The sequence below is a fragment of the Hemicordylus capensis genome, chromosome 10 (genome assembly GCF_027244095.1).
Source record: "Hemicordylus capensis ecotype Gifberg chromosome 10, rHemCap1.1.pri, whole genome shotgun sequence".
Taxonomy (NCBI): Eukaryota; Metazoa; Chordata; class Lepidosauria; order Squamata; family Cordylidae; genus Hemicordylus; species Hemicordylus capensis.
The window spans coordinates 28,957,835-28,979,239 of NC_069666.1; the positions used below are offsets into that span (position 1 = coordinate 28,957,835).

The following is a 21,405-nucleotide window of genomic DNA, read 5'->3' on the forward strand; positions in this document are numbered from 1 at the left end:
GAGCCAGTAGATGAAAGCTTTTTGCAATGCGAAACTAAATAACAGATTAAAGCAAGCTTGTGGATGACATCAGATTAGTTAGCCTGGGGAAATATCAAGCAGGGCCTCTGAAACCAAACTGGGTGACTAGGCAATAACAGCTGGGATTCAACTTCAATGCAAAAGTGATGCACATTGGGACAAAAGGATCAAAATTTCACATATATAGGAATGGAGCCTAATTGGATTAGAATTATCTAGGTAAGAGATTCGCTTTGTAGGAAAGCTTACTGAACGCAAGCTCAGTGTGTTCAATGGCAAAGAAGTAAATTTTATTTTTTTTATAGTTAGATTTCTATACTGTCTTTCATAACATAAGAGAAAATACAATAATATGCAATAATACAATCTATAAAAATGATATTAAAATAACGCCCAGAAGAAATAATTCATCGTTAAGGGTTGTTATGTAAGGTATTAAATAAAAAAGCAAGTATCCCAATGATCTATAAATCTATAACACAGCTCAAAGATAACTGTTTTGCATGTAGTTCCCATTCTCAATGTTATTGAGCAGCTAAGACGTATTTAAAATATTTGATAAATACAGCACCATACATATCCCTGGCAATTTAAATGTCTGCCCAACTAAACTCCTAGCCTGGTTGTAGAAGATGACAGAGCTTTGCATTTTCAATGGAAGGGGAGTTTGGCAAGGCAGAATGTGTATTTTTATCATTTCTGTATGGTGCAGTGAGAACTTTGTTTAAAAGTTGCTCTCTGCTAATTAAGCCAAATTGGAGGATGAAATGTTTGACAAACTAGTGGTTTAAATTAAAAAATGGTATTGTGGCATTTGCTTAGTTGGAGTGCTCATATCATTCCGTCAGAACTTTCTAGTGATTCAGGAATAATCCCCTTCTGAAAGGTTGCTGTTTGATTTGGTTACAGGGAGCTCTGGTGGAATCTGTGAAAAGAGCAAACTTTATTCTGATGGCAAAAAGAAGTCCTTAAACACTGGCATCATCACAGTACAGAACTATGGCTCTCATGTCCCTCCGAAGGTGTCTCACATTACCTTTGCGCATGAAGTTGGGCATAACTTTGGTTCACCTGTAAGTATGTATATTGTAGCTGCATACCTGGCAGGTCTTGCTTCTATTTCTCAGTATTACTCAGTTTTTCAGCAAAAAAGTTCTCAAAGCAGTTTATGTAGCAAAGGGAATAAGACAGTGGTTTCCTCTCTCAAAGGAGCGCACAATCCAAAATTCGGTCTGCAACAGATTCTAAAGCAGTCTGGAGTTATGTGGAAGCCACTTCAGGATTGCCTTGTTTGCTCTGAGTAGCACCGTGAAACTCCATTGCTTTATGCACCAGCATGTTGCAAAACCAGCCCCAACTTCTGAACTTGAAGCAGAATTGCCCTAATTTATCCCCGTTCACTGTTGGTGGGAGGAGGGCGCCAAGTGTGGATCATCTCCTCCCCCTTGCTCCAGAGGAAGGGTCTGCGGTGATTAGGAAAGGCTTTTCAGAGCCAGCGGAAGAAGAGCACACCTAGTTTGTCTGCCCTGCCTGCTCCAGGGACAGCCTCTCCTAGTTTTTCCTAACCGCTTGAGGCCCATTTCTTCATTGTTTCTTTGTTCTCTATTCCTTCTTCCTCAGATTATTCCTTGTTCTTCTGATTGCATTACTTCCCTTTAAAAAAAAGAAGAAGAAGAAATGGTGTTTAGTTTGTTTCCCCTCTTTTCCTTCCCTCCATCATGTCTCACCAGGCTACAGTGGTGAGAAAAACTATAATTAAAAAGCTAAGAAATTTGCTTCCAAGTCCAAAGTAGAAAAAAGGTGGCCCAGAAATAGGAAACTGCTGTACACTGAGTCGGACCTTTGGTCAGCCTAGCTCACTACTACCTACACAGATTGGCAGCAGCTTCTCCAAGGTGGAAGGCAGGAGTTTCTCTCAGCCCTATCTTGGAGATGCTGCCGGGGAGGGGACTTGGAACTTTCTGTATGCAAGCAAGCAGATGCTCTTTCCAGGAAAGGCTTTAGGAGCCAATGGGAGAAGAACCCGCCTAGTTTATCTGCCCTTTTAGTGAGGTCTCATCAGACACCTCACTAACTCAGGACACTAAGACACTCAGGACACTTTGAGCACCAAAACACCCTCGGGGTCTGTCCAGGAGTTGCCTGGGAAGGAAATGCCACCAGATTGGTCTTCCAGCTCACCCAAATACAGCTGTGGCGTCTTCCATGCACTCCATGCCTTCTCTCTCAAGATCCCTTTGTCATCAAAATCTGGACTGGCTCCAGTTGACTGCTTGGAAGCTGAACGCTGGCCTCTAGAACCTTTTGGCCATAAGTCGGTCCTCAGCACCATCCTAGCATCATCTAGACCTTCCACAAATTGGATTTATGATGTGATGTGGAGGGTCTTCCTCAGATGAGGACATCTAACAAAGCCCTACCCCGCCCCCCCCGCCGCCATCTTCCATTGGTTTGAAAGAGCTCCCTGCTTTCCTCCAAGCATGTCTTACTCCAGGCTCGGCACCAAACAGGCTGAAGCACCAGGCATCTTCCCTCGCCCCCTTGCTGCTCAAGCCTGATGAGAGGCCCTTAAATGGCCATCCACACCTACTACTCTTCCTTAGAGAGGGGGCAACTCTCCTCTGACCACCTGCATGTCATTACTTTCCTACCTCGGACTTGCACAAGGTGCTCAGAATCCTTCATGCTCCTCTTCTTGAGCCCATCAAATGCATCTTCTCAAGACTGTTAGCCTACAAGCTCGCATTTCTGCGCGCCATCTCCTCTGCCAGGCATGTCTCTGGGATCTAGGCTCTTTCACTTAGAAAGGATCTATGTGTTGTCTCATCAGACATTGTTCGCCTCAGACCCTTTATTCCAAAAGGAAATTTGGTGTTCCATTCCTCTCTGGCTGTCGTCCTTCCCTCCATTTGTCCATGCCCTTCTCCCCCAAGGAATGAGACCGGCAGAAGCTAGGTGTGCTTGGAGTGATTTGTCCTTGCGTCAAGAAGATGCACACCATCCTCTTGTTTGTCTTCTTTTTTCTGTCATGTTTGGGATCCCAAATGTCCACCTTTACTATCGCTGCATGCATTAAAGCTTTTGTTTTTGTTGCTTATGACACACAACATCTTCCTAGGCCTCAGGGTGTCATGGCCCATTCTGCCAGATCCACAGCTCCTTCTGCAGCCTTTGCTACAAACACCTCCATGGCACCGCTTTGTAATGTGGCCATCAGGCCAACCTTGTCTGCCTTCACAAAGCACAACTTAGACCAGTTTGCCTTAGCAAGAACAGCTTTCCGTAGAGTCCTGCTGTACATACTTCCTTCTCCACCTCTGGTTCCTAGCTGTGTTATATCCCACAGTGGATGTCCCCCTTCAACCAACAGAGAATGGAACATTGGTATTTACTGTGAGAGTTCCTCCTTGTTGGTGAAACGGAAGCCACCCAAACCTACCCCAGTGTTGGAGGCCTGCCCTTCTTAATGAGTTGGAATTGGAGGGGATGGTTCCCTGCTGGACATCCTAGCCTTTGCCTCTTCTCATCCTTGCTACCTTGTCTCATGTCCCTCTTTTCCTGATTCCTAAGATGAGGGCGGGGAATGCTGTTTTTTACTGTGCAGTTTCTCCTTCCACTGGCTCTTAAAGCCTTTCCTAATTATAATGGGCCCTACCTCTGGAGCAAGTGGGAGGAGATAACCCACACTGAGTGCCCTCCATTTCACTAGTAAGAGAGAACCCTTATGGTAAGTACCAATGTTCCATACCATTTACTTCACAGACCAAGTTGAGATGACCCCTTGCAATAGAGCCCATGTCTCCTCTTGGACATAACACTGTGAAGGCTTTGCTTTGTGCATGATCCTTGAATATTATTTCTTGAAGCAGTTTTTAAAAAAAACCTAGTTTCTGAGTTGCAGCTTATGGACACTGGTACCAGTGCTTTAGAAAACTTAGCACAAGCTCATTTGATGATTGTGATGGCTTATTTGATTAGATTGTATTGGTATTGGACACCTACAATTGAAATATAAACCTAATATTAGCTATTAATGGATAAACCGGGATAAGAATAGTAATTTTGGTGCAATGAATTAAACAAAAATAATACCGGTGGACCTCAATATTCACGGGGGATCCATTCCAGGCTGCAGCCACGCATATGGAAACTGTGAATATTGAGTTAAGGGAACTGATGAGATCGTGAGGGTTAGCTTCCCAGTCGGCTGAAAATCGGCCAAACTTTGCAGGGTGGAAGCTTCTTACCTTGCTCTGTTGCTCCCCCTGAGTCGTGCTATGGCCCCAAATTGGCTTTTTCCTTTTCCTTTTTTCTATTTTTTCACAAAGACAGGAGCCATTTTGTGGTTCCATTGAAGAGAATGGCGGACGGATGTGACCTCCACGGTCATTTCTGGCCACATCCGACCCATGGATATGCAAGGTCGGCGTGTTCCTTGTTTTGTTTTGTTTTTTCACGTATGCTGAGGTCGGGTGTCTTTTTCCCAACTGCAGATACGTGAATCCGTGGATAATGAGGTCCACCTGTAGAGTTGCTTAGTGGTGGTACTTGGTTAATGTTCTTTGTTTTTGAATTGGCTACAGGAAAGTTGACTGCAAATATTGTTTCCTCACCCTACCACTGCTACTGTAAGCTTGTCTTTAAGCTAGCAGAAAATCACGGGTAGGCATTGGAGAGAGCTGAGATTTTTCTCCCTTGCAGCATGATTCTGGGACAGAATGCACTCCTGGAGAGTCTAAAAACTTGGGACAAAAAGAGAATGGCAACTACATCATGTATGCCCGAGCAACGTCTGGGGACAAACACAACAACAACAAATTCTCCATCTGTAGCATTCGGAATATCAGTCAAGTTCTGGAAAAAAAGAGAAATAATTGCTTTGTTGGTATGTGTTTCTTCTAGTTAATTCTTGTCCATTGTGGGTTTAGAAACTTAGTTTGATGTTCCCTAAAATGATGTCCTTATTGTCATCTTTGCCAGTGGGATACCTTCCTTAATGCCCTTTGCTGTTAGGGCAGGATTGGTCTGAATTTCTCCAGTGCCTGGAAACCCCAAAGCAGTCTTCCTCTTCTCAGAGAAAGGCTTCTGTCCCATGATCAGCACATTTCATTCTTGTAACTTCACAAGTAGGAGAATGTTGGGCAAGCATCAAACAGAGCATGCTTCTAGCAGGATGGAAGTTAATGGCAGCTGGTGACATTTTGAGTTGGTGGGGCTGCAGGGTTTAACATGCCACCCCAAGATTGAGACAGCCATCCTCAAGGGAAGAGTCCCTTTAAGCAGGTGGGAAGTGCCACAGTTTCCTCACTGAGAGAGTTCAGCACTCTCTCCACACACCCATGGCTGGGAGAGAGGGCTTCTGTGGGGGGTGGGGCAGGAGCCTGAGCAAAGCAAGCCATGGCATGTGGCAGAAGTCCTTGAGCTGATGCAGTCCTAGGGGAACACCTATGGACCCTCCACTTGTGTTTAAAACAACAACAGACCAAATACATCAGCTTATCTCAAGTCAGGGACTTTTTGTTTCAGATTGCATGAGGTTGGTTTTGAAAAAGAAAAATACTCTCCTAAGTCAAGCCAGTTTTTTCCCTATAAAGAGCAAATTATTCTAGCCACATACACAAAAACTAAAGGTTTAATATGCAGCCAGAGCTTCGCATTAGAGATTTTCACTGCCACCTAGCTTAGTCCTGGGAATGTGAAGAAATAACCCCCAGGCATGGTGAGTAACTGCAGTCAGGAAGCCTATCTCCCAGGGTGAGTTTAGGAACATAGGCAGCTGCCATATACCGAGTTACACCATTGGTCCATCTAGTTCAGTATTGTCTACACAGACTGGCAGTGCCTTCTCCAGGGTGCAGGCAGGACTCTCTCTCAGCCCTATCTTGGAGATGCTGCCAGGGAGGGAACTGGGAACCTTCTGATGCAAGCAGGCAGGTGCTCTTCCCAAAGCTGCCCCATCCCCTAAGGGGAATATCTTACAGTGCTGACATGTAGTCTCCCATTCAAATTCAAATCAGAGTGGATTCTGCTTAGCAAAGGGGGCAATTCATGCTTGCTACCACAAGACCAGCTCTTCTGGTTTTTGGGGGGAATAGGGTTTGGTGTGAGATCTAGACAGGCTTGAGACCTCAAACCTTTTGCTCTAGAAGTTTGACTGACCCTCCAACTGACCCATTAGATAGCCAGAAAGTACAAAACTTGCTGCAAGGTCAGTGGCCCAGCTCAGACATCATCCTGAACCATGATTTAATCCCAGTTCTCTTTGACATCCCCATCCCTTTTTGCAGACCCACATTGAAAAATGCTATGTTGCCATTCAGATGTGGGAATAGGTGTGCTTTCATGTTGATATTTGTACATTGCTTCTTCCAACACAGGGGTTAGTACTGAGGGAATTAATGTTCCAATTGGCTCTGTAAATATGGACATAACATGTGCATTATCACTGCATTATCTCTGTGTGTGGCCACTGGCCACTTTGTAGAACTTGTTCACTTGGCACGGATGGGCTCACTGAAACAGCCCCAAGTGTGTGCTTATCCAGACGTGTAACTACTGCTGAAGAGTCTAGTATCCATCTAAAGGTCTTGGCGCTTTTCAGAGTCTGGCCAGCCCATCTGTGGGAATGGATTGGTCGAACCAGGAGAGCAGTGTGACTGTGGCTACAGTGACCAGTGTAAAGACGATTGTTGTTACGATGCCAACCAGCCAGAAGACAAGAAGTGCAAGCTCAAGCCGGGCAAAGAGTGCAGGTACTGCCTCTGTTTTGGAGTCACACCTCTGAGCGCTTGACTGTTGCTGCCCCTGGAGATGGGGGGGCCAGTGAGATGAATGCATACACTGCAGAGGACGCTTGGAGCAACTTTTACTTGAAGTTGCTCCACTTCTGTGCAGTGCTTGAATTGAGAGTGTGAGTTTTGTTGAGGAGCCTTCTGGTGACAAGAAGGAAAAGAATACAGAGTTTGGCCGCACAGGCTCTATGCGGGGCCAGGCACCAATGGACTCAAGACCACGTCGCCTGAATGAAGGGCTCAATATTTCTTAAATAAAATGTGGGCCACCTAACTAAAAGCACCCAAGGTACTATACATAAAAGGCATCAGCCACTTATGTACACCACCTAGGGAGGCACATGCCAGGCAATATAGAAATATTAAAAAGTGATAAAGAGGATTCTCTACCTGCACACATGCATGTTCAATTTATGCTTATGAGCAAGGCAAGATTCCAATCTGTCCTGCTGGAAGTGTGAGGAATTGCGGGTAGGGATATTCTGGCTACATCAGGAAATGAGAGGGGAGGTGTGCGCACAGAGTAAGCTTTCAGAAAGCAAAAATGAGCCTGTGAGTGCAGTGCTGCATTTCCCTCTCTCCTTTCCTCTCCAGCCCCAGTCAAGGCCCCTGTTGCACGCCAGGATGTGTGTTCCGGAGACAAGGAGAAAAGTGCCGGAATGATTCCGAGTGTGCAGAAGAAGGGAAGTGCAATGGAAACACCTCTTTCTGTCCGACCTCCGCGCCCAAGCCCAACTTGACGGATTGCAACAGAAATACACAAGTTTGCATCAATGGTGTAAGTCTCCTTTCCAGAGATGAGTTGCATCAGAGCAAAGGCATGGAGGAGCATCAGTTGCTTGGCTGTTTCTCCAGGGCGGGAGCATTTCCCCCCTCCCAAAGAACAGGAGGTGCCGCTTTGCCTCTCTTGGAGACTCTGCATAATCCGAAATGTAGTTCTGGCCTGTCAACCTCCATTTCCAGCAGGAGGAAGAGCTTGCCCTCATCAGGATTTGATCTAAGCCCCCCGCTTTGGCAGCAGTCATAGGTTCACCTGTGTTGCTTGCCACTTTTGATGGTTTTCGGGGTTTTTTATTGATGCAATTAGGTTTTTGAAGGGTTAGAGCATTAGGTAGACACTTGCCTACATGCTTTTCTTTCATGTCTGTAGGGTCGTTATGCATAGACCCTATTTTCCCCTGCATGGTGCTAAAGGAAGTAGAAGATGAACAGCCACTGCCTGGGAAACTGAGGGGGAAGCATCTCCAGGACTCGGGGGATCTTGACAACAACTGCCTGATGATTAGGAACAGAGGAAGCTGCCATATACTGAGTCAGACCCTTGGTCTATCTAGCTCAGTACTGTCTTCACAGACTGGCAGCGGCTTCTCCAAGGTTGCAGGCAGGAATTTCTCTCAGCCCTATCTTGGAGATGCTGCCAGGGAGGGAACTGGGAACCTTCTGATGCTCTTCCCAGAGCGGCTCCATCCCCTAAAGGGAATATCTTGCAGTGCTCACACTTCTAGTTTCCCCTTCATATGCAACCAGGGCAGACCCTGCTTAGCTAAGGGGACAAGCCATGCTTGCTACCACAAGACCAGCTCTCCTCTCCTAAGCATGATTGCTCCTAAGCATCCCTCCTGACCTGCTTCAAAAATGGCCCCTTGGTATACCGAGGAGCTGCGAGGTCTGAATGGGCTGGGTAGGCAACTGGAACGCAAGTGGAGGAGAACTCGGCTCAAATTTGACAGGATGCAGCATAGGACCCATTTGAAGGCTTATGCAGTAGCGGTGCATGAAGCAAAAATGGGATTTTGGTCTGCGCGCATTGTGTCTGCAGGTTTGCGTTTAGCAGAGCTATCCTGGGTTGTAAGGAGTTTAATTTCTGCCCCTTCTTCAAATCAGTCCCCAGAAGTGTTCTGTTGTGATGCTTTTAATGGGATATTTGTGGACAAAATCTCCTGTATTTGGGCCGACTTGGACTCCACTATTTCTGCAGGGTCTATGAAGGAGGTGTCCAGCAATCCCTCTTGCAGTATTAGATTGGACCAGTTTCATTCTGTAACTCCTGAGGATGTGGACAAGCTGCTTGGGGCAGTGTGGCCTACCACTTGTTCTCTGGATCCTTGTTCAACTTGGCTGCTTCTATTTAGCAGAGAGATTGTTGGAGGTAGCCTAGTCAATATCATAAATGCATCGTTGAGGGGAGGGGATGGTTTATCCATGTTTGAAGGAGGCAATTGTCAGACCTCTTCTCAAGAAGTCTTCCTTGGACCCCTTTGCGGTGCATAATTATAGGCCGATCTCCAATCTCCCTTGGTTGGGCAAGGTGATTGAGAGGGTGGTAGCCGACCAGCTCCAGGCAGTTTTGGGGGAAACTGATATCTAGCTCTGTTTCAAACTGGCTTTAGAGCTGGCTATGGGATTGAAACAGCCTTGGTCAGCCTGATGGATGACCTCTACCAGGTAATCGACAGAGGGAGTATGACTCTGTTGGTTCTTTTGGATCTCTCGGTGGCATTCAATACAATTTACCATGGTATCCTTCTGGATCGCTTGCGGGAGTTGGAGATAGGAGGCACTGCTTTGCAGTGGTTCCACTCCTATCTCTTGGGCAGATTCCAGATGTTGGAGCTTGGTGACAGTTGCTCCTCAAAACAGGAGCTGTTATATGGAATCCCTCAGGGCTCCATTCTGTCACCAATGCTTTTTAATATCTACATGAAACTGCTGGGTGAGGTCATCAGGAGATTTTATGCTGGATGTTATCAGTATGCTGATGGGCACCCAAATCTACTTCTCCTTTTCACCTGTATCATCAGGAAATGGCATTCATTCCCTAAATGCTTGCCTACAGGCAGTAATGGGCTGGATGAGGAATAACAAATTGAAGTTGAATCCAAGCAAGATGGAGGTGCTCATTGTAGGGGTTCAGAATCGGAGGGATGAGTTAGATCTTTCTGTGCTGGATGGGGTTACACTCCCCCAGAAGGAGCAGGTACACAGCTTGGGAGTACTCCTGGACCCAGGCCTCACCCTAGTATCTCAGGTGGAGGCTATGACCAGGAGTGCTTTCTATCAGCTTCAGTTGATTCGACAGCTGCATCCACCATTCCTTGAAGAGGACAACCTCAAAACAGTGGTGCATCAGCTGGTAACTTCCAGGCTTGACTATTGCAATGTGTTCTACGTGGGGCTGCCTTTGTACGTAGTTTGGAAACTTCAGTTAGTTCAAAATGCAGGAGCCAGACTGGTCTCTGGGGCAACCTGGAGAGACCATATTATACCTGTTTTGAAACAGTTGCACTGGCTGCCGATATTTTTCCAGGCCAAATACAAAGTCCTGGTTGTTACCTTTAAAGCCCTGAACAGCTTAGGTTTGAGTTATCTTAGAGAGTGCCTTGTTCTGCACGATCCCCACCGCACGTTAAGGTCATCTGAGGAGGTCTGTCTCCTGTTACCACCGGTACGTCTGGTATCAACTCAGAGGTGGGCCTTCTTTGTGGCTGCTTCTGGGGGCTGTGGAATGCAACTCCCGGCAGAAATTCGTAATTTGAATTCATTGTTATTGGCTTTCAGGAGAGCCCTCAAAACCTTTCTGTTTGGCCTGGCCTTCCAGGTTTTTTAAAATTGTTTTGAATGCTTTAACTGTTAATTGTTTTATGGTGTGTTATAGTCTCTGTTTTTAATTGTTTTGTTTTAATGTAAACCACCCTGAGCCATTTTTGGAAGGGTGGTATATAAATTGAATGAATGAATGAATGAATGAATGATTTACCAGCAAACTGTTCTTGAGCAAGATGCTGGAATGCTAGCAGTGTTTCGGCTCCAAGTTCTTCTGGATGAAAGTGATTATTTAAAACAAAAATGAAATCATTTCAAATGCTTTCTTCAGAGTAGCTAGAATCCCCTTTGTGGTTTCAGTATTTGCAGGTATGTTACTGCAGTGATGATTGCAAAGATGGATAAGGCGTATTCAGGATTTTGCTGGAAATGTAAAAATCAAATTGGAACTTTTTATCACATCTGGTGGCAATGTTGTAAAGCCCAACTTTTCTGGAAAGGGATTCATTCACCTCAGGATGCAACAAATCCTGAATTATAATGTCCATTTTTTTTTAACCAATCATTTTTATGTTAAGTATTACTAAACCTTATATACCTGTAAAATATACTGAATTGACATTGTATATGATAACTGCAGTCAGGATACTTTATGCTTCTTATTGGAAAAGACATTTAATTCCTTCTCTTGAGGAATGGCAAGTTAAATTATGGGATTATGCATCTATGTCCAAGATAACTTCATATATAAAAAATAAGTCCAATGACAGTTTTATTTTAACTTGGCAACCATTTATGCATTACAATACTGTACATGGTTTGTTACCACATCCTGAATTTGATTTTTTTCTTTAATAAGGTCTTAAACTTCTTATATTGGTTACTAAGATTACTTAAATTGTTTATTATTTGATGGGATGTTGTGATTTAAATTTTGTGTGAGATGTAATCTAGTGGATGTAAAAGCAAACAGTGAGGTGTTTTTTCTTGTTTTGTATTGGTTAATTTTATATATGTTATTTTTTTCTTTTTAAAGAATTTTGAAACATTGGGGAAAAAACAACTCCTGAAGCTAGAGGGTGTTTTTTTTAAAGTGATTTGGCTCCCTTCCAGCCTGGGTTTTGGACTGAAACTGCCTTAGTCATCTTAATGGAGGGCTGCACAGCTTCAGACCTCCAGCTGTTTTTGGACTATAACTCCCATCATCCACTGTCACAATGGTCAGTAGTTGAGGATTATGGGAGTTGTAGTCCAGCATCTGCAAGAGGGCTGAAATTGTGCAACTGTGTGCCGGGTTCTTCTGTGTGGTCACTGTACCTCATACAAGCCCAAGCTTTGCAACATTGTTACGGCAAACATTTGCTTCTGGCCAAATCAGTTTTGAATGTTTTGGAAACAATTAAAAAATCTGTACAAAGGTAACAGAGACAAAAATGGGATAAGGGGGTGTACCATCGCAGCAATCTCCCCTTCGTATTGTCTTCAGTTCTCTGAAGATAAACTTTACAAGTCATGTAATGGTGGTTTAATTAGGAGTCTTGAATCTTCAAGAATGTCAAATATATTTCAATAAAAGTTGTTTGTTTCTTTCCCAGCAATGTGCTGGTTCGATCTGTGAGAAGTATGGCTTAGAAGAATGTACGTGCGCTGTTGGGGAAACAAATGATGAAAAAGAATTGTGCCATGTGTGCTGCATGGAGAAAAGTAAGCTGCGTTCAAATTAAAACCTAATCTACTGGGTGGTACAGCTGGATTTCAGATGCTCCATTTCCAGATTTTCTGATGGACTCTTTTGGACACTTAATAACTAACTCGAGAAAAAACTAGATTGGTGGGAAGGTGAGAGGGCAGAGTCTTCATTGCTCCAAACTGTTGTTTGCTGTGTAACATTCTAGATGTGGGTTCAGTTGCTGGAGGATTTTTTTGCCCTTTGAAAAGCTGCCCTGCCTTGACCTTTAGGTGCTTGGAGGTCATCAATATGCTTTTCTAGCTGAAATACGTCATTTCATTGTATTAATGTGATAGGAACCCTTTTCCGAGATTAGTCTTGCTCTAGTTTGGATAACCTTTCAGTCCTATTCATAGGTAGCCTCACCATGAAGAAAGGTGAGGTATGTTGTGTTGTGTTCTAAGAACATAAGAACGGCCCTGCTGGATCAGGCCCAAGGCCCATCTAGTCCAGCATCCTGTTTCGCACAGTGTCCCACCAGATGCCGCTGGAAGCCACAGACAGGAGTTGAGGGCGTGCCCTCTCACCTGCCATTACTCCCCTGCAACTGGTACTCAGAGGCATCCTGCCTTTTAGGCTGGAGGTGACCCACAGCCCTGCGACTAGTAGCCATTGATCGTCCTCTCCTCCATGAAGTCATCCAAACCCCTCTTAAAGCCATCTAGGTTGTTGGCTGTCACCACATCCTGTGGCAGAGAGTTCCACAAGTGGATCACGCGTTGTGTGAAAAAGTACTTCCGTTTGTTGGTCCTAGACCTCCTGGCAATCAATTTCATGGAGTGACCCCTGGTTCTAGTGTTGTGTGAGAGGGAAAAGAATCTCTCTCTCTCCACTTTCTCCACACCATGCATGATTTTATAGACCTCTATCATGTCTCCCCGCAGTCGTCTTTTTTCTAAACTAAAAAGCCCCAGGTGTTGTAGTCTTGCCTCATAAGAAAGGTGCTCTAGGCCCCTGATCATCTTGGTTGCCCTCTTCTGTACCTTCTCCAGTTCAACAATGTCCTTTTTAAGATGTGGTGACCAGAACTGTACGCAGTACTCCAAGTGTGGTCGCACCATAGTTTTGTATAAAGGCATTATAATGTTAGCTGTTTTATTTTCAATCCCCTTTCTAATGATCCCTAGCATGGAATTTGCCTTTTTCACAGCTGCCGCACATTGAATAGACACTTTCAACGAGCTGTCCACCACAACCCCAAGATCCCTCTCCTGGTCCGTCACCAACAGCTCAGATCCCATCAGCATATACTTGAAGTTGGGGTTTTTCGTCCCAATGTGCATCACTTTACACTTGCTAACATTGAACTGCATTTGCCATTTTGTCGCCCACTCCCCCAGTTTGGAGAGATCCTTTTGGAGCTGCTCACAATCCGTTTTGGATTTCACTACCCGGAAGAGTTTGGTATCATCTGCAAATTTGGCCACATTGCTGCTTACCCCTGCTTCTAGATAATTTATGAATAAATTAAAGAGCACCGCTCCCAGTACAGATCCCTGGGTGACCCCACTTCTTATTTCCCTCCATTGTGAAAACTCTCCATTTATACCTACCCTCTGTTTCCTATCTTTCAACCAGTTAGCAATCCACACATGTAGTTGTCCCCTTATCCCATGACCGCTAAGTTTCCTCCGGAGTCTTTGATGAGGAACTTTGTCAAAAGCTTTTTGGAAGTCCAGGTAGACTATGTCAACTGGATCACCTTGATCCACACACTCGTTGACACTCTCAAAGAAGTCCAAAAGGTTGGTGAGGCAAGATTTACCTTTGCGGAAGCCCTGCTGGCTCACTCCCAGCAGGGCCTGTTCTTCTAGGTGCTTTACAATTTTATCCTTGAGGATGCTTTCCATCAATTTGCCTAGAACAGACGTTAGGCTAATCGGCCTGTAATTTCCTGGATCGCCCCTGGATCCCTTTTTGAAAATCGGTGTTACATTTGCTACTCTCCAGTCCTCTGGTACAGAGCCCGATTTCAGGGATAAGTTAAATATTTTAGCAAGGAGGTCGGCAATTTCACATTTGAGTTCTTTGAGGACTCTTGGATGGATGCCATCCGGCCCTGGTGATTTGTTAGCTTTCAGTTTTTCCAGACAGTTTAGAACATCATCCCTTGTCACTTCTATCTGACTCAGCTCTCTAGCCTCCATCCCTAAAAAGCCTGGTTCAGGAACAGGTATATGCTCAGTATCCTCTGCTGTGAAGACAGATGCAGGGAACTCATTCAGCTTCTCTGCAACCTCCATATCCTCTTTAATAATCCCTTTCACTCCCTCATTGTCTAATGGTCCAACTGCCTCCCTGGCAGGTTTCCTGCTTCTGATGTACTTAAAGAGGTTTTTGTTATTCCCCTTGATACTTTTGGCTAAATGTTCCTCAAACTCTCTTTTTGCCTCCCTTATTGTCACCTTGCATTTCTTTTGCCAGAGTTTGTGTTCCTTTCTGTTCTCTTCGTTTGGACAGGCCTTCCAATTTCGGAAGGAAGTCTTCTTCCCTTTTATGGCTTCCTTGACGGTACCCGTTAGCCATGCTGGCATCCTCCTGGACTTAGTGTACCTTTCCTCCTTTTGGGTATACAGTCTAACTGGGCTTCTAGTATTGTGGTTTTGAGTAAACTCCATGCACTCTGGAGCGAAGTGACTCTCCTGATTTCCCCCCTCAGCTTTCTTTTCACCATACTCCTCATTTTGGAGAAGTTTCCTCTTCTGAAATTCAAAATGTCTGTGTTAGACATCCTTGGTGATTCTCTCCCCGCATGTATGCTGAATTTGATGGCACTGTGGTCACTGTTCCCTAAAGGGTCGATGACACTGACGTCACGCACCAGGTCCTGGATGTCACTCAGAATTAGATCCAAGGTCGCCTTCTCTCTGGTTGGTTCCATGTCCAACTGTTCTAGGGCACAGTCATTTAGCGTATCTAGAAATTTGACCTCTTTGTCCTGACTTGAATGTGAATTTACCCAGTCTATGTGTGGGTAATTGAAATCACCCATAATTACAGCCCTGCCTTTCCTTGATGCCTCCCTGATTTCCTCCTGGAACTCCCAGTCACTGTCAGTGTTTTGATCCAGAGGGCGATAGCACGTCCCCAGCAGCACGTTCCCTTTTCCGGCCTTGTATAGTCACCCACAGGGTTTCTGTGGAGGACTCCAGTCCACCTAGGTTTTCTAGCTTGTTCTCTGGTCTGTGGAGCGCCATCTGCTATCAAATTTGGATTCATAATCTTGATTTAAAATGAACTGGGGGCCCCACCCCACATACATAGTTCTGTGCTCTTACAAAACTCCTGTACATTTCATTCCCCCCCACCCCCATCTTTGAAATTTTAAATTTATTGAGATAATAAAACAAGTTTCCTGTCCCGAGCAGTAGCATGTCTTGGGTCAGGACTACTTGTGATGCTTCAGTCTTGTGAAAATTGCCTGTTAACAAATAGCAGGTGTGTGATCCCTCTTGCTCTCTCCGTACACATGTTGTTTGCTGTGCATTTTTGTGACGTGTCTCTTCCTAAAGATGCCATCCAGCCTTGAGTGTGTTGTGCTTCTTGCAGTGAATCAGGATTCATGTTCAAGTACAGGCTCTGCTAAATGGAAGAACCACTTCAACTCCAAGACCATCACCCTGCAGCCTGGATCGCCCTGCAACGACTTCAGAGGCTACTGTGATGTATTCATGCGGTGCCGACTGGTAGATGCGGATGGCCCCCTTGCCAGGCTGAAGAAGGCCATTTTTAATCCGGAACTGTATGAAAACATTGCAGAATGGATTGTGGTAAGTATGAAATTGCATTCCAAAAGAAATGGGTTTGCCCTTGCTTGTATTAAACAAAACTACTGGGAAGCAGGCAAACTGGTTACTCATAAACTTAATCACATGAAACATCAAAACCACATCTCTGGCATTTGAGCTGAAAATGGAAAGCTTTATTGCACAACAAAAGAAGTTGCAGAGTAGTTTGGGGGCTTTTATGTGGAATTGTTTGCTTCTGATGAGCCAAATTCACACAAATAGCGGTTTCTTAAGAAGGCCCATCTTGCTGAACTTTCTGCCCATCTTTGTCAGATGCTGGAGTGTGGCCTGTAGCCAGAAATAGAGAATGCCGTTCAGTTTGCCAACAGGGAGAGCTCCAGGCCCAGATGAATCTGTTACTCAGTGAGTGAGATTGGACCATAGCAAATCAAAAACTGGTAAAAAAAATAAGTAATACAGTCCATCAAACCATAACAGTAAAACAACCAGTTTAAAAAACACAGCAATTAAGCATAGTGGCGATTGTCATCCGTAATAAACTACATGAAGGAACCCGTAAGAGAAACGATGCTGCCGAATGGTGCAAATGTCTGGCTCCTCAGTTCATACCAATCTTGCATAATACCTCGGCAGATATAGGAAAAACAGGCCACTTGCCCTCAACTATGTATCAAAACATGATTGTGTTGAAACTTGAAAAAGACCCACTGGACTGTGGCGCATACAGGTGTATTTCATTATTGCATGTAGTTGTTAAAACAGCTCACATCCTAGCTTCCAGGCTTTAAAACTTCCTATCTGAGGTCATACAAAAAACCAAGTGAGATTTGTTAATAAACACCAAAGAGCTGCAGGAAGACAAACGTGAACGTTGTGACAGATGCCTCAGAGGCACACTCAGTGCTTTCCTTAGATGCAGAGAAGGTGTTCAGTCATGTATTCTGGCCTTACCCGTTCTGCATCCTGGAGAAATGTGCTTTTCTATCCCATGTGTTGAACCAAACCAGCTCTAACCCTCCAGTCCCTACAATGAGTAGTGTGTTCAAGTCTGGCTCTCACTCTTGGTTCTTTCCATTCCTGTGGAATTGTGACTCTTCGGCCGGCTCTTGCTTCCTGTGTGGCCGGTTGACGTCTGTGTCTGTGCTCCTTCTAATGAGGCCTCGTGGGATACCGGTCACGCAGTCGTCCCGTCCTTAGCATTTCTTGGGCTTGTCTGCAGTCAGTGGCTAGCTGTAGAATTACTCAGCGCCTCCTGAATGATGCTGCTGGCATTGTCTCATGCTTAAATGGCCCCCTCCATGTTTCCTTGCCCTGAGTGCAGCTTCTCCTGCTACCTTGGACCATCAAAGTTTGACAGATTTACCGGGGAGCTGCCTTTCGATTCTGTCGCTAGCCTTTCCGGACCCGGGACCCATCTTCAACTCTAGCCTGCCCCTGCCCAAGGAGACAGTGCCACAGTGGGTGTGTTCCTTTCCTTGCACGGAATGGGGGCTGAGGGGCTCCTTCCTTGCTGTAGCAGCCCAGGGGAATTTTGCATTCTGCTCTTTGGGCATGGTAAAGCTGAGCCTGCCCAAAGCCAGTGTTGAGAGGTGTGTTGTGTTTCAGGCACACTGGTGGGCCGTGCTGCTGATGGGGATTGCACTGATCATGTTGATGGCTGGCTTCATTAAGATCTGCAGCGTTCACACGCCAAGCAGCAATCCAAAGCTGCCACCTCCTAAACCACTCCCAGGTAAGAACACCTGTCTCGTGACCGATCACTGGTCCCTTTCTGAGCCTCGATGTGAGATGAAGGCAGCTGGCATTCTATAGTACTTGCTCCTTTGCACCTTCTTTGAGATGAATCCTGGCCAAGTCACCTGGGGCTGAATGGCATCAATCAACGGTGAGGCTGATCTCTGTAAGAGTTGTCCTTCATGTAGGGAGGTGGTGGGGAGCAGGGCAAGGAAGAAGATTGCATGTAATCAGTCTGTAGTGATAATGAGCATCATGAGCCAAAAGTATAAGCCAAAAGTAATGGGCTTGCAGCACACCAGTCTCTCTTCTCTTCTCCCTGCCTCACCTGTGTTCCCCCCCCCCCCCCCGGACCTGTAATTGGTTGTCTGCTCCTTTGGAGATGGCATTTTGTCTTGTTACTCAACATCCCTGTACAGCACAGCAGCATCTTCTGGCGGTACACAAGCTCTTTTATTCTGGTGGTGGCTTTTTTTTAAAAGGCCACCGCTTGTAATCAAGTATTCAAGCCTAAGGCTCACTGAGCTTGTAATAAAGAAGCATGGTTTGTTATATCTGAATTGGGCTGCTGTGAACACCTTGAGCTGTGTTGCCTGGCAGGAGATTAAACTCACACACACACACACACACACAATATTACACTTGTCTAGTACAGTGTTTAGAGAGATCTATGGGACATGTTCAGTGATGAGAATTGGACATGGCGTAGAACAGCACTGTGGACTTGAAATCCAAAGACAGCACCTTTGTTTCTGGCAAAAAGAGGCCTTGGATACTCACTCCTTCAGAATCTCTGCCTCATATTCGTAAATTGGACTCTTGTGCATTTGGTAGTATATGAAGCCTTCGACTTTGACTCCTAAGCAGGTACGGTAGTTTTCCAATGTTGTAATCCTGAAGTGTGGTCTTTGTTTCTGGCAGGCACTTTGAAGCGAAGGAGACCCCCCCAGACGACTCAGCCCCCTCCGCGCCAGAGGCCCCGAGAGAGCTATCAGATGGGACACATGAGACGTTAAGTGCTGATTTTTGCCTTGGTTCTTCCTAGTGCCTACAGTGGGAAAACTTCACTCCAAAGAAAACCTATATTAAGTCATTGTCCCTGGTCTAACTTTCAATTAAAAAGCAGGCAAGAAAGCAAGATATGAGACTCGCAGGACAAGTCAAAGTCCACTGCTTGCATTTCCCTGCCCAGAAGAGAAACTGCTGCCCTTGAAAGCAGATCTTAAACGGAGTCTTAAGCACCGTGGTGGTGGGGGTGTCTCTCTCCCCTCTGCTCTTCGTCGTTGCCTTTCCTTCACTTGTAGGCAGACATGGCTCTCATAAAACTTCTCTTCACAAAAATCAAAGTATCTATTTTTCAACTGTCAAGGCTAGGAAGCTAGACCACCTCAACATTGGAGACATTACTTTGCCAATGTACATAAATTGTTATATGCAGACATTGTATTTCTAATGTACACCTGTACTTCTGTGTGCAATTGTAAAACAAGAGAATTGCAATATGGATGTTTCTTTGTATTATAAACCTTTTACGCTCTTAATGAAGAAATTACTGTTTAATTGACATACTCAGGATAACAGAAGTTGATGGTGTATAAAGGTCCAGGATTCTGTAATGCTTTATGCAGGAATTGTGAATCAAATCCTTTTTTCTATGTATCTATATTATGGTCAGAATTACTGCAAACGCTCATCATGTGGGCACAGTCACCAGGCCACTCTTCCTGGACTAGTCCCTCTCCAATGAATGAAGCTGTGCTCTGATGCGGGGGGGGGTTTCCTTCTGGGTGCTGCTCTTCTGTCTCTTGTCATGCCACTGCTGCGGGTAGCATTCAACAGAAGGTTCCCACTCTGGATTTTTATGGGAAATGTTTGACTTCCAAGAGCTCAGCATAAGTATTTTCAAAAAAGAACGAAGAAGAAAACTCTTTGCCTATTATCCTGTCAATGATCAGCTTTTTCCCCATGCTTCGGTAGAAAGATAAGTCTGCTATATTTTTTCTCTCTAAAGATTGCAGCTGGCTTTCTTTGATATGCTCTGATAGTCTTAATACATGGCCATTAGGTTCCCAATTCTGACCAATTTGGGAGACATGAAAAAGTGTTTAATTTTTTTTTAATTCATTGAGTATTTTGCCCCCCACCCCCTGCCACAGCATAATACTGTTTTTAAGGATAACCACTAGAACAAAAGTAATAGGTGCGGCTGCTGCTGCTGCTGATGCTGTGGTCATGTTGAAATAGTGTAGGCTGCAGAATGTCCCCGAAAGGTGCTGGGAGGAGGAGGGAAGCTCAAAATGGCACAATGGCCCAAAAGTTTTTATTGTGTAAATAATTGGCATTTTTAAAAAGAGTGAGAGTAGCCCTAATCAGACATTATAGCAAAAACACTTTACATGAGCAGAGCATCTGAAATGGGGCTGGAAGTCATGCCCTAATCTCTCCAGTCTTTTCTGTCAGAGCCCCATGCATGGTGCCTGAAGACGGGGACGCTGCATCCGTGATCAGGAGGTGCTGGCCCAAGCCTCCCAATCACGGGAGTTGCCCGTCGTCATGGATGCAGCGTCCACTTCTTCAGACGAGCGCCGCTCTAGCCATGAGGAGCGTGCTGATGGGCTGGGTGACGGGCAGAGCAGGGCTCCTGTCCCCGTCTTAGACGCTCTGCTTGTGGAGTGCAACGTCTGAAGAAGGCTAGAGACTCCAAGCGATGTCATAATATGCTTACTGCTATGCAGGAAATGGAAGAGGGCATTATTCAAGCTTGTGATACACTGCTTCTGTTTTTCCAAAAGCACCAAGCTAATTAGGAAACAAATGGCTGTAAAAATATTTCTGGCTTTGCTTAGGAATCGGATTTCATAAGGGTTTGGACAGGTTTTCTTTGTTTTGTTTTCCAAGAGTATGAGGTTTACACACGCATTCTCATAATGTGACGCAAGCCAGCAAGGCCAAAAATGTTAAAGAATATAATGGGAGCTCTTCCTTGTAAAACTTGTACAGTATGTGGTGACTTTTTTCAAAATACGGCTTTTTTGTACATGGTTTAGAGACAAATTTTGTACATGAAACCCCCAGACCAATAGATTATAAATAATCCTGAAGGATCTTAAGTAGTTAGAAATCTCTGTAGTTGCTTTTAAACCATTTTAAAATACATTTTGGGGTTGACTATTTTTTCCTTCAGGCTGTGCAAAGACTGGAAGCTATGTTTGCATTTCTAAAATGGTGACTTTTATTCTGCAAGAGTTCTTAGTAACTTCTTGAGTGTGGTAGATCTTGGAACATGTAAATTCTTTGCTTGTAATGTTATCCTGTGGCTAGGGTGTTTGGCAGAGAAGCTGGCTGCCCTGTTCTTATTTTGGGTCTAAGTTAAAGGTTTTCTGCAAAGAGAAAAGTGCACTGAACTCTCCACTACAAGTCAAGATGTGGTAAATTAAAATGAAAATATCAAGGCAAATTGCGATCTAATACTACTGTCAGTCTAATGTCCACTGTGTTTTATACAGTATCTTTTTTTTGTTCACTTTGGAAATTTTTACTAAAAAGTTGCAAAAAAATAAAATTAAAGTATTGTGCAAACAAATGTAAGGTTTTTTGAAACTTGAAATGCATTAATAAATAGACCTGATGAAATCACCCTGAAGGTCAGCTTGATTCACAGATTGTAAGCAAAATCCCATTCTTGTGACCGCCTCTCTTTGCCTCATCCTGATGGCTGTGCTGCTTATGAGCAGTTCTTGTCTTCTTGCAGCTGGGCAGGTGAAGTGAGCCCGCCAAGTCCCTGAGAACAGGTTGCTGTTCAGGCCTGGAAATGCTGCCACCAGAATCGAATGGTGGG

At 44.8% G+C, this 21,405-nt stretch overlaps 1 protein-coding gene across 2 annotated transcripts in view; it reads left to right on the forward strand.

Moving 5' to 3' along the window:
• Nucleotides 1-21,203, forward strand: part of ADAM10 (ADAM metallopeptidase domain 10) — a 57,485-nt gene extending 36,282 nt beyond the window's left edge. For both annotated transcript variants that reach the window (XM_053272585.1, XM_053272586.1), the window contains 8 exons: nucleotides 931-1,094; nucleotides 4,723-4,906; nucleotides 6,623-6,773; nucleotides 7,407-7,590; nucleotides 11,951-12,059; nucleotides 15,634-15,854; nucleotides 17,439-17,565; nucleotides 18,489-21,203. In XM_053272585.1, the coding sequence (XP_053128560.1) occupies nucleotides 931-1,094; nucleotides 4,723-4,906; nucleotides 6,623-6,773; nucleotides 7,407-7,590; nucleotides 11,951-12,059; nucleotides 15,634-15,854; nucleotides 17,439-17,565; nucleotides 18,489-18,583 (1,235 nt within the window). In that variant the 3' untranslated portion in view covers nucleotides 18,584-21,203. The remainder of the gene's footprint in view (nucleotides 1-930; nucleotides 1,095-4,722; nucleotides 4,907-6,622; nucleotides 6,774-7,406; nucleotides 7,591-11,950; nucleotides 12,060-15,633; nucleotides 15,855-17,438; nucleotides 17,566-18,488) is intronic.
• The last annotated feature ends 202 nt before the right edge of the window (nucleotides 21,204-21,405 follow it).